Source organism: Vulpes lagopus, chromosome 1 (genome assembly GCF_018345385.1).
Source record: "Vulpes lagopus strain Blue_001 chromosome 1, ASM1834538v1, whole genome shotgun sequence".
Classification (NCBI taxonomy): Eukaryota; Metazoa; Chordata; class Mammalia; order Carnivora; family Canidae; genus Vulpes; species Vulpes lagopus.
This window is the reverse complement of record NC_054824.1, coordinates 57,647,000-57,659,756: the sequence shown is the minus strand read 5'-3', so window position 1 is coordinate 57,659,756 and position 12,757 is coordinate 57,647,000. Positions and strand designations below refer to the sequence as shown.

The 12,757-nt window shown below is 40.5% G+C and overlaps 1 protein-coding gene across 1 annotated transcript in view; it reads right to left on the bottom strand.

The window, feature by feature from the left end:
- Positions 1-1,471: 1,471 nt before the first annotated feature.
- The window catches only part of LOC121486751 (xaa-Pro aminopeptidase 1-like), a 31,515-nt gene continuing 20,229 nt past the window's right edge, over positions 1,472-12,757 (bottom strand). Inside the window, exon 2 of the mRNA XM_041747961.1 lies at positions 1,472-3,261. Coding sequence (XP_041603895.1) covers positions 1,907-3,261 — 1,355 coding nt within the window. The 3' untranslated portion in view covers positions 1,472-1,906. The remainder of the gene's footprint in view (positions 3,262-12,757) is intronic.

Below are 12,757 nucleotides of genomic sequence, written 5' to 3'. Positions count from 1 at the left end.
CCTTATCCTCCCAGAGGTTTCTCCATCTTTGCCTCCCGTTCGACCTCCTCGCCTCCTTCTTGTATTTAATACTTTTAATACTTGTATTTAATACTTACAGGAAAAGTTGTAGACACATGTAGGGGTTTCGAGATTAAAGAAGAAAAAAAAAAAACCTCCCCCTAAATGAGCTTTACTTACATTCAGAAGAAAACAGAGTTTTGGCCCCAGTTTTCCTTCTTCTGAAAGGCAGGCCACCAGGTGCTTTTCCTTAGGGGAGCAGGGGCTGAGGTGCAGACTCGGGAGTGAAAAACTTGGGCTAAAGCTACAAGATTCTACGGGGGAGACGGTTCAAAGTCTGACAGTCACAGGATGGGGGTGATGTGGTGCTTCATATCTGCTGCATGGCCTGTAAGCCCCATCCTATAGTACTGAGGGTCTGCCTAATTGAGAAATCTCTTCCTATTTAATTAATACCATCTACTTGAATTAGGTTTTGTTTCGTTTTGAAGATTTTGTTTATTTATTCATGAGAGACGCAGGGAGAGAGGTAGAGGCAGAGGGAGAGGGAGAAGCAGGCTCCCTGCGGGGAGCCGGATGCAGGACTTGATCCCAGGACCCTGGGATCACCACCTAGGCTGAAGGCAGACCCTCAACCGCAGAGCCCTCCAGGCATTGCAGGTCTGTTTTGTTTTGTTTTGTTTTGTTTTAAGTCTGAATTAAATATATTGAGGCAGATTTTGCTAATGCCTCAGCCTTTACTATGTCCAGTTGCCAGAGGAGGACCCCTTGCCCAAGCACTTTATGGGAGTCACAGGCGTCCACTCTGCTGCACTGGCTCAAGGGAATGAGCAGCCGTCTACGGAGTAGCCCTTTAAGAACGCTGTGGGAACCGGTGGACTTAGCTCTCAGGTTTGTGTTATACTGGATCCCAGAGTTTCCAGCTGAATTACGTTTCCAGTGTACATGGCTTGATAACATAAACCGTCTTGCCTGCCTTCTCTCACCTTCCTTCCCCACTTGCCAACAGTGGGAATCCCAAATAAACTACTCAAATCCTTGTTTCCCAGAGTCTGCTGTTAGGGAAGTCCAAATTAAATATATAAATAAAAATATATGTGGGGCTTTTTTGTTATGGTAAATATTTATGACACAAAATTTACCATTTCAATCATTTTTGAGTGTATAGCTCGTGGCATTAGGTACATTCACATCATTGTGCCACCATCACTGCAATCTAGCTCCAGAACTTTTTTATTATCCCAAATTGAAACTCTCTACCTAGTAAATAATAACTCCCTGTTATCACCCCCCAAGCCACTTCACGACCCCTCCATCTCAGCCCCAGTAACTACTGTTCAACTTTCTTCTGCATGAATTTGACTATTCCAGGTACTTAAACAACTGGATTCATACAATGTGTCCTTTTGTATCTGGCCTATTTCACTTTTCATAAGTCTTCAAGGTTCATCCATGTTGTAGCATGTATCCATTTTTTTTTTTTTTTACATTTTGACATTTTATTCACTGATCATAAATACAGTCCCATGAATCAAGGAGATTGTGAATGATGTACTAGCACCTGGAACCATCAGAGAGCAAGCGCGCAGGGCTTCACCATCTCGGGCCAGAGAACTCACTGTGGCTGCTCAAGGGGTCCCCCCGGGTCAAGTGTTCAGTTTTGGGGGGACCCTCTTTCCAGTGCAGCAATTTTATTCTTGGCTCGTTCTCAATAATTAAAAAAATCATAAAAGATCGAGTGTTTGCAAGAAAATATCAAAGAGGATAAGAAGATTTTCAGTTCTCCTTAGAATCTCAAAGTAAAAAGGGGAAGAAAGGAAGGAGAGGAAAGGAGACAGATGTCAGGAATCTGCCGGGTTTCTTCCCTTCCCTGGAGCATCTTACAAAAACCCAAACCAGGGAGGCATTAATGCTGTTTGGAGATGGGCTGTGTCTCCCTGATGAGCCACTCGAGAGCTTCCTGGCAGCCCTGCTTCTGCAATTCCTTCCCGATCACATCCCTGCAGGTCAGGTGGTAGTTGTTGAGCCAATCACACTCTTTGTCTGTAAGAGAATCCACATCTATCATTTTGGTCTGTATTGGAACCAAAGTTAAAGGTTCAAAGGTCAGGCTTCCCCGGTTATTGAAGTTATACTTGGTCTTCACAGGAACCACCAGGACAACATTTTCAATGCGAATTCCAAAAGCCCCATCTTCATAATACCCCGGCTCATCAGTGACGATCATGCCTGCCTCCAAAGGCTCATCAGAGGTTTTATAACTGATGCCACAAGGACCCTCGTGAACATTCAGAAAAGACCCAACACCATGTCCTGTTCCGTGCAGGTAATCCAGGCCAGAATCCCATAAAGCTGAGCGGGCAAACGAGTCAAGAAGGTGTCCTTTGGTTCCAGTCGGGAAAACGGCTGCACTCACAGCTATGTGGCCCTTGAGGACATATGTGAAGCATTCCTTCTCATAGGCTGTAGGGCTCCCAAAATGCATGGTCCGTGTCACGTCTGTCGTCCCATCCTTGTACTGAGCTCCCGAGTCAATCAGGTACACTTCCTCTAGGGACAAGGTCCTATTCGTCTCAGGGACTGGCGCGTAGTGAATGATGGTGCCATTGGGTCCCGTACTGGAAATCGTTGGGAAGTTCAGGTCCACAAAGTCAGCCTGTTGCCTGCGAAATTCCTCGGCTTTGTCAGCAGCTGAGATCTCGGACACACCACCCTTGGGCACCTCTTTCTCCAGCCAGTTAAAGAGTTCACAGAGGGCAACAGCATCTTTAATGTGAGCTCGTCTCATGCCGTCTGATTCAGCAGAATTCTTCACAGCTTTGGCAATGCAGATGGGGGTGTAAGGCATACAGCATCGATGATCCTTGGGGATGGCCTCGCTCACAGCATAGCTGGCCTTGTCGCTGACCCACACTTTCTCCCTTGGGGAGAGATTGGCACACAGAGCCTTGAGCTCGCTCAGGATGGACTTGTAGGGAAGCACCTGGATTCTGTATTCGGCTTCCAGGCCCAAGTCAAAAAGCAGGTGCTCCTTCACACTGGGGTCATCTATGCGGTCACCATCAATGAAGAGCATGATCGTCTCCAATCCTATGATTGCATAGGAGAAAAACACAGGATTGTGCTCCACGTCTGATCCTCGGAGATTGAACAGCCACGCAATCTCATCCAGGGCAGTGACCACAAACCACACGACATTCCTCTCAGCCATTTTCAACCGAAGGTCTGCAACCTTGTCCTTCCAGGAGATGCCCAGGCCATCTTATACAAAGCATGCTGCCTGAGGAGACCTGGACTCAAGCTTCTTGTCCAAGCCTGTTGACTTTCGAGAGCCCTGACAGCCTCACTCACAAAATTAATGCATTTGTTCATCCAACAAATGTCTCTGAAGTATCTAGACTTCGTGGGCATAGATATCTGCCAGACATTGTGCTCATCACTGCAGTCACAGCTCTAAGTGATACCTAGCCCCTGCCCTCATGGGGCTTACAATTTAGAAGGGCGCATGTATCCATTTTTAAAACTGAAAATATTTCATTGTATGTAGTACCACATTTTGTTTATCAATTCATCCATGGATTGATATTTGTTTCCACCTTTGGCTATCATGAATCATGCTGTCATGAATTTTAGTATACAAGAAGCTGTCCAGGGCACCTGGGTGGCTCAGGTTGAGTGTCGGCCTTGGCTCAGGTCGTGATCCCAGGGTCCTGCGATGGAGTCCCACATCAGGCTCCCTGTAGGGAGCCTGCTTCTCTCTCTGTGTCTCTCATGAATAAATACAATCTTTTTAAAAAACCCAAAAAACAAACAAAAAAAGTAGCTGTTCAGGTCCTTGCTATCAATTACTTGGGTATATACCCAGACTCAGAATTGCTGGATCATATGCTAATGCTACATTTAATCTTTTGGAGAATCTCCATACTGTTTTCCATAGTGATTGCACCATTTTGCATTCCCACCAGCTATGCATAAGGCCCCAATGTTTCCACCTTTGTCAAGAATTGTTATTTTCTACTGAATGCTTTATATTGAATGCTTTATATTGTTATTTTCTATTGAATAGCTTATAATAGCTATTCTAATGGGTGTGAGGTGTTATTTCATTATGGTTTTGATTTGCATTTCCCTAATGATTAGTGATTTGGGGCATTTTTTTTTCAGGTACTTATTGGCCATTTGTATATCTTTGGGAAAATATCAGTTTAATCAGGTAATTTGTCTTATTGTTGAGTTGTAGGAGTGAGTTCTTTATTCTACCTATTAGCCCCCTCTATCAGGTATATAGCTTGTAAATATTCTTTCGCATTCTGTGGGTTGCCTTTTCACTCTTGATAATGCCCTTTGATGAACAGAAGTCTTTAATTTTTATAAAGCCCCACTTACCTATTTTATGTTGTTGCCTGTGCTTCTGGTGTCATATCCAAGAAATCGCTGTCAAATCCCATGCCATGAAGCTTTTCCTTGATGGTTTCTTTTAAGAGTTTTATAGTTGTAGGTCTTATAGTTATTTGATCCATTTTGAGTTAATTTTTGTTGGTGTAAAGTAAAAATCCAACTTCATTCTTTTTTGTTTTTTTTTCAACTTCATTCTTTTGATAAATAATGTGGTCAAGGGACGCCTGGGTGGCTCAGTGGTTGAGCATCTACCTTCAGCTCAGGGCATGATCCTGGGGTCCTGGGATCGAGTCCCACATCCGGCTCCCTGCATGGAGCCTGCTTCTCCCTCTACCCGTGTCTCTGCCTCTCTCTGTGTGTGTGTGTCTCTCATGAATAAATAAACAAAATCTTTTTTTAAAATGTGGTCAATAAAATTAATTTTTAAAATAAAGCCTCACTGATTATGAAATAACATGACTAGTTCTGCTAAGGACAAGGGGAAATAGTCCATTATCTTCAGTAGTCCTCTTACATTCTTTCTTATTTACATGGTGGATTTCTGGTCAATTACCCATGCCATTATTTTTTCTTTTAAGATTTTATTTATTTATGAGAGAGAGAGAGTCTGAGCAGGGGAGAGGGGCAGAGGGTGAGGGAGAAGCAGGCTCCCTGCTGAGCAGAGTCCCACGCAGGGCTGGGTCCCAGGACCCTGAGATGTTGACCTGTGCCAAAGGCAGATGCTTAACTAGCTGAGCCACCCAGGTGCCCCTACCCATGCCATTATAAAAGAGCTAATTCAAAGACAGGTAGAGAGAGATAATTCTAAAATCTATGGGGACTGAATAATGAGATCTGCCTAGTACACAAATGAATGGTTCTAACTTCAGGATCTCCTTTCTGACTTTGAGGGGCAAATTATAATATTTAAGAGATTAGGATATTCTTCATAAAGGATATGAAGGAGCAAAATGCTGTTCAAAAATATAAGCAAATAAGGAGCATCTGGCTGACTCCATAATGTACAGGACGCTTGATCTTGGAGTTATGAGTTCAAACCCCATGTTGGGCATAGAATAGAACTTTACTTTTAAAAAAAAAGGAAGCAAATTAGGCGGAAAAAATTAAAAAACAAAAAAACGATGTTGGAGTGTGTCTTGTTCTGAGGCCTTAAGAAATAAACCTCCAACCATTTTATTTTTAAGCCTCAAGTCATTCCTAGGTTTTGTGAAAAATCTGTCAATTACATTTGATATTTTAGGTCTTTAGGGAAGAGTTAGAAGATTAATTTGGTTTAAAATTAGAAAATTAGTTTTGTTTTAAAAAATCATGAAGAAGAAACAAAAAAGAGCTTAGAAAGCCTTGTATTTCTGCTTTAATAGAAAATACTGGAAAGTATTGTTTTAAGCTTGAAGACACCTAATGACAAATTAGGATTACAATAAGTCACTAGGAGAGAAATAATAATTTTTAAAGTAACAATAATAAGTAGAAGATCAGAAGTAAACATTTCAGAACCACACATTTCCTCTTTAACCACATTGGCTTTTTTCTCCACTGTAACGTTTGAAAACAATAATATTTCCTGCGAAAGAAATAAACAAAGGGACAGGTGCATAGGGGGCAATCCACATTTTAAATGTCTTCCTACACTATTATTATGCCTTGCATCCAACTAAAGATAGAGGAGTTTCCCTCAGTAATCAGGTTCCTTGGCTCGGCAGTTACTGCCTCTTGTCCAGAAAGGCTCTGGGTCTGGATGAGCCTGGCAAACCATTCTTCCCCTTGGATGATCATTAACCAGCATATCAAGTCCCAATCACTTTACAATTAGATCACCGTGACTCACCCTTCCAGAAGTACAGCAAGAGTGAAAAAGGAAGGAGGCAATTTAAAAGCAAGCTTCATTTCTTCTTTCTAGAACTGGATAACTTTGGCTTTCTTTCTTTTTTCCCCAAGAAATAGCCCACATGATTGTACAATTAAGCATCATATTATTTATAAATGATTATAAGGTTCCCTTAGAGATCCTATGCCCCAAATGAATAAAAAATTGATGAAAGGCAGGAGGACAAAATTAAAAGGCAGCAGTAAGCCAACATATATTTATTAGATGAAATACTTATTTTTATGCTTAGCAATGATGCCAAATTTTATGTTTTGTTAGCTGAGTTTGGCTTGAAGTTTCTTACGGTAGAGTTCAATATCTCCTGCTTCCGATCTTGGCAAATATTTTATCAACATACTAAGAAAACAAACGGCAACTCCTCCACCCCACCAGCCTCCAGCCTTCATCTTTCTCCTCTGTATTTTGATGCTAATTCTCTGCCCTGTTCTAGAGCAAGCAGGTGAGATTCTTGGCACCCCCTACCGTCCCCTCCACCAACACCAAAGCTGGTGGGCACTTAGGATGCACTATGGCTTCCAGATGTTGTATCAGATGCTCAATTAATCATGGCATCAGGATTAAAATATTTATAATTGTCCAGAAAATAGTTGTGGGTGGCTAAAGCACCAGCCTTCTGCATTTTGAGTCCTCTCCCTGGAATGGAATACACAGTGTTAATATGTTCACACCCACCCAATCTATCTTGACTGTTCAAAGTTATCTTGAACAAAGCATGTATTGCACTGCATTGGCCCTTTGGTTTTCCTTCCTGAAAATAAACTTTTCTCTGCGGGAAGACTCAGACATATTTGCTAAAAACTCTGAACCATCAGGAAGTTTAAAGAAAGGCTTATCCTGGGGCAACCCCGGTGACTCAGCAGTTTAGTGCCGCCTTCAGTCCAGGGCACGATCCTGGAGACCCGGAATCGAGTCCCACGTCCTCCGGTTCCCTGCATGGAGCCTGCTCCTCCCCCTGCCGGTGTCTCTGCCTCTCTCTCTCTCTCTCTCTGTTTCTCGTGAATAAATAAATAAAATCTTAAAAAAGAAAGGCCTATCCTTGGGCAGCCCACTTATTCCATCATACAAAAGCTATAGCTAAGCTTTAACTTAGAGTCGTCTTCAACCTATCCAGCTATATTGTAAAACGTAAGGTATATTTTTTAGTAATGGACTGAAATACTGGCAGTTGGGACTGATAGCTAATCCTCCTTTATTTATGTGCATGAACCTACTCTGAATTACCGTATCCATTTTGCCTTTGTGATGTCATGCCTCTACCATTTTATTTCTGGATTGTCTCCCTGTGGCATAATTTAACTTGGGCTTAAGTAAAAAAAAATGCATTATAATCTAATATAAGTAGGTAAAATAACAAATAGTAAAAATTATATTGAAAGTAAAGTATTTGTATTAATCATTATTTTAAAATTGTTTTCTCCATTGAGTTTATTGCCTGATAAATATTTATATATAGTTTAAGTGTGTGTGTGTACAGATATATATATTTAGCATATATATTTAGCAACCACTCCACCACTCCTTTTTTTTAATTTGTTTATTTTTTTTTTATTTTGAAAGAGAGAGAGAGAGAGAGAGAGCGCATGCTCAGTAAAGGGGAGGGGCAGAGGGAGGAATTTTAAACACAGAGTTCAATCTCACCACCTTGAGCTCATGACCTGAGCCAAAATCAAGAGTCAGAATGCTTAACCAACTGAGCCACCCAAGTTCTCCTACTTAGCAACCACTCTTATTGTTTATTACCCTTACTTTGGCATTCCAATCTCAGCCCTAAATGGTATTCAAAGAGGAAAAAAAAAAAGTGTGGGGAGAAGGTGTTGAACAAATCAATGAAATTATATAGATAATCAATAGTCAAACAAGGACTAGAGTATATTTTCTTCCTTTAGTTTGCTTCTTAACCTACACTCACTGATCAAGGTAACCCATTACCCAAAGTAAAATAAAACCAAGCACTCCATTCAAGAGGCATTTACTATTCTCCACTGCTGATTTTTTTTAATTTTTATTTTCATTTTTATTTTTTTTAAAGATTTTATTTATTTATTCATGAGAGACTCAGAGAGAGAGACAGAGCTACAGATAGAGGGAGAAGCAGGCTCCTCACAGGGAGCCTGATGTGGGACTCGATCCTCAGATCTGGGATCATGCCCTGAGCCAAAGGCAGATGCTCAACTGCTGATCCACCCAGGCATCCCTGATTTTTTTTTTTTAAGATTTATTTAATTAATTATTTGAGAGAGAGAGCACACACACAAGCAGGGCTGGGGCAGAAGGAGAGGGAGAAGGAATCCCTAGCAGACTCCATACTGAGCTACAAGCACCAAGTAGGGCTCAATCCTATGACTATGAGATCATGACCTGAGCCAAAACCAAGAACTGGACTCAACTAATTATGCCACCCAGGCGCCCTTAGGGCATTGCTGATTTTTCCCCCAGAATTCAACATCATCTTCTGTGCATACATATCATTTTCTTGCATTTGATAGCCAGGTCTTGCACATGGACTTTTTGTTTGTTTATTGGTTTGTTTTCAGGTCTATGCAACTGCATCTTGGCAAACATCCTTATTATTATTGCTATTAAACTTCACCGGAACTTACTACAAGACAGGTTAGAGTCTGATGTAAGTCTGTCCACCTGTGTTCCATACAAAGTTCTCCTTGCTAGAAAACCTTACTCTATCTGACTTGGTTTCGCCAATAACATTTTCTCTAGCATGTGCCCAAAGACAATATTAAAGAGAAGTTCCCGGAACTACTGATGAACTCATTTTGAGAATTGAATATGACCTTCCCCAAACCTCATCTAATCTTATCATGGAAAGGGAAGCAAAACTTGTCAAGGTTTAAGTTCCCTTATCTGTCACATAAAGAAACTAGGTTAAATGACATTAAGATCATCTGAGCTCCATGAATGCTGATTTTTACTTTCTGTAATATTTTCAGACCACACAGCCACAGAAAGGGGATGTATCTTTAGAGATTTATTTTACATATTTGCTTCTAATGAGATTTGTCCCTTTCAGAAAAGCTTCCTATTTTCCCTACCCCAAACTCCTCATTCAGGGTAGTTAGAAATGGCTTTATATATATCAAATAATCCATGGAACAGTTCATTTCTTATGAGATAAGACAAGAACCCAGACCCAGAACTTAAATGTCTTTCTTTGAGTTTCTGAGAAAGTTAGAATGAAGTCTAAATTTGCAATAAGTTTCCAAGTTCAATTTTAAATATTATATTTTTATATAATGTTGGACATACACTGCTCAGATGATCATTTTCCTTCCTTTGTTTAGTGACTAGAGAACTAGATCTGACTTGTTATTTACATTTCTTGTTACTGTAATGCAAGAATTGTGTCCCAGCATGAGTCAGTTTGTAATGTTTACTGAGCAAAAAATAGCTACAGCTTTCAAAGATAAGAGTATAAGAAAATAGAATGGACATAAAAGATATATATCCCTTCTTAGCAGCTTTCAATCTCATAGAAAAAACAGAGGAAGATATTTTTGCTTTATCTAAACTGTAGAAATTCACAACTATGCAGAGTAGGTAGTCACATTATACAAAATTAATACTGTGTGACTAGATGTAGTTATTGGAGTAACTGAGACTAGTTGAGTGAAGGAAAAAAAATCTTTTTGAGCAGTGTGAGTTTTAAAGTGAGGGAGGGACATATGTAGGCGGGATAAGGATGAGCATTCTGGGGCAGAGGAATGGTATATGGTATGACTCTGAGACAGGTGGGAGTGCGTGAAGAATTATAGGTGATTTGATTTGGAAGGGATAGTAAAGTTACCTTTCAGTGTTTGGTATCTTATTAACTCTCATTCATTTGGTCATACAGTAAATACTAAGTACCTACTATGTAACATTTACTGGATTTGATGTCATGTAACTAGCTATAAATATCATTACTATGATGATGAATTCCAAAAAAAATAGCCTCCCTTTTTAACTCTTTCTGCCATCTCTGACCAAACGTTGGTGTAACCTAAGCAACATGCCACTTTATCACAGAAGGAAGTCTCCCCTAATTTCAGTCCACTGTAAATCAATGTAACTGTTAGCTGGTCAGGCCACCTCACACAATCCCAGAGAATGGGTATTTAGCACATCAGGTTCAGGCTTTCTATTCCAACCCTAGAGGCTTGAGATTGGCTTCTTTAGCTTATTTTTCTAACCATTCTCCCCTGTTCTGTCCATAAATATGAGACTTGAATCCCAGAATCTCAGGCCCACCTCAACACAATCCCCTGTTTCAATGGAGACAGTATTCCCTAAACTTCTGTTCTTTCTATCTTCCTCGTGCCATTTCTGTCCTTTCACACAGTCTCACCATTATTTTTAACCTTCTCGCTCCTATGTAAATTAGGGGATGTGCTCAAACATAAAAACCAAAACTCACAGTGGTTTATTCATATAGGGAGTTGTTTACCTAAAATGATGAGAATCCAAGGCTTGCTCTAAAAAAGTAAGCATCCTTCATTCTTCCGCTTCCCCATTCCTCAGTACTAACTCCTACAGTTAGAAACACTACATACATTCTAGGTATAAAGACAGGAAGCTAAGATTTTCTTTATCTGTAACTTGTCTGCTGAACTGAGTCACATGGCCAACCTCAAGTAGAAGGATGTGCAGGAAGGGAAGATCTTTGGTTGGAGAAAGGGTAGGTAGAGGAAGGCTGGGATGGATGTTGAGTGTACCCCTGCCACAGAGTCCAGCTCCAAGGTCCTACTTCCCCTTTCCCATTCCTCTATATGAATTGTAGTTATTTTTAAACATCTGCAACTACATTTGGATGGGTTGAGTATACCAGTTTGGGAGTGAGGGCTGCTCCCGGTTGAAGAATTAAAAAGCACAACCCTCCATGCCACCTGGCTTCAGACAGAACATCTAAAAATACTCAAATCTGCGATGCCTGGGTGGCTCAGCAGTTAAGCGTCTGCCTTCAGCCCAGAGCGTGATCCTGAAGTCCCAAATGATGTGATGTTGAGTCCGACATCAGGCTCCCTGTATGGAGCCTGCTTTTTCCCTCTGCCTATGTCTCAGCCTCTCTCTCCATTTTTCATGAATAAATAAATAAAATAAAATCTGTCCCTGCAAAGATTTACCTCCTCCTGGCATTTTTTTTTTTACTAAAACTGATTTATTGTTACGCTAAAAATATGTCTAATGCCTTTCCAGCCTGAAGCTACATTGAGAAAAAGCCACTTTCTATTCTTTTGTTCTCAGTGGATGGCAGACTCTATAAGAGGAGAAAGAGATTGGAAAGAAAATCATTCTCCTATGCTTGATATTTACGTTTGGGTAGATAATCATCCCATCAAACTCAACAGGTGCAAAGTTTACATCTTTAACTTACTCTTCCATTCTATAACTACTTCTTTGCCCCTACAAATGCTTCCCTTATCTGGCTTCCTTATTTTTGTTACTGGCACTCTTCAATCACTTAACCCCAAAATTCAGAATCACATTGACAATTTCTCCATCGCATCCTTCCTTATAGCCACTGGAAGTCCCCAAAAGAAAGAAGTAAGAGCATGGTGCTAAAAATATGTTTGAAGGGCACCTGGGTGGCTCAGTCAGTTAAATGTCTGCCTTTGGCTCAAGTCGTGATCCCAGGGTTCTGGGGTGGAGTCTCGTTTCTGGCTCCCTGCTTGGTGGGGAGCCTACTTGGTAGGGAGCCTGCTTGGTGGGGAGCCTGCTTCTTCCTCTCCCTCTGCCACTCCCTCTGTTTGTGTGCTCTCTTGCACGCTCTCTCTCTGTCAAATAAATAAATAAAATCATATATATATATATATATATATATATATATGTATGTATATACATATGACTTTTGACCTTGGGGTCATGAATTCAACCCCCACATTGAGAGTAGAACTTTTTAAAAGTAATAAAAATATGTTTGAAAAATAGTGGTTGACACTTAAAAAGATACATAGGTGGCAAAAGAATACATGAAAAGATACTCAATCTCTTCAGCCATTAGTGACATGAAAATTAAAACCATAATGGAATACCATCTCAAATCTATGAAAGTGACTTTAAAAAATACTGACAGTACCAAGTGCTAATAAGGATGCATTGCAGTTGGAATTCTTTTACACAGCTGAGGGGAAAACAAAATGGGACAGCCATTCTGGAAAGCCATTTGGCAGTTACTTATAAAGTTAAACACACCCCTACCATATGACCCAGCAATCCACTTCTGTTGTAGTCACCCTAGAAAAATGGAAGCTATGTTCACACACAGATGTGTACATGAATGTTTTTAGTAGTTCTATTCACAATAGCCACAAATTGAAACAACCCAAATGTCCTTCAATGAGTGAATAAACAAGCAGTGTTGCATTCATCCAATAAAATACTACCCAGCAATATAAAGAAATAAATGACTGAAATATGCAGCAATTTGGATGAATCTCAAAAGCATTATGCTGAATGAAAGAAACTAGTCTCAAAAGCTTA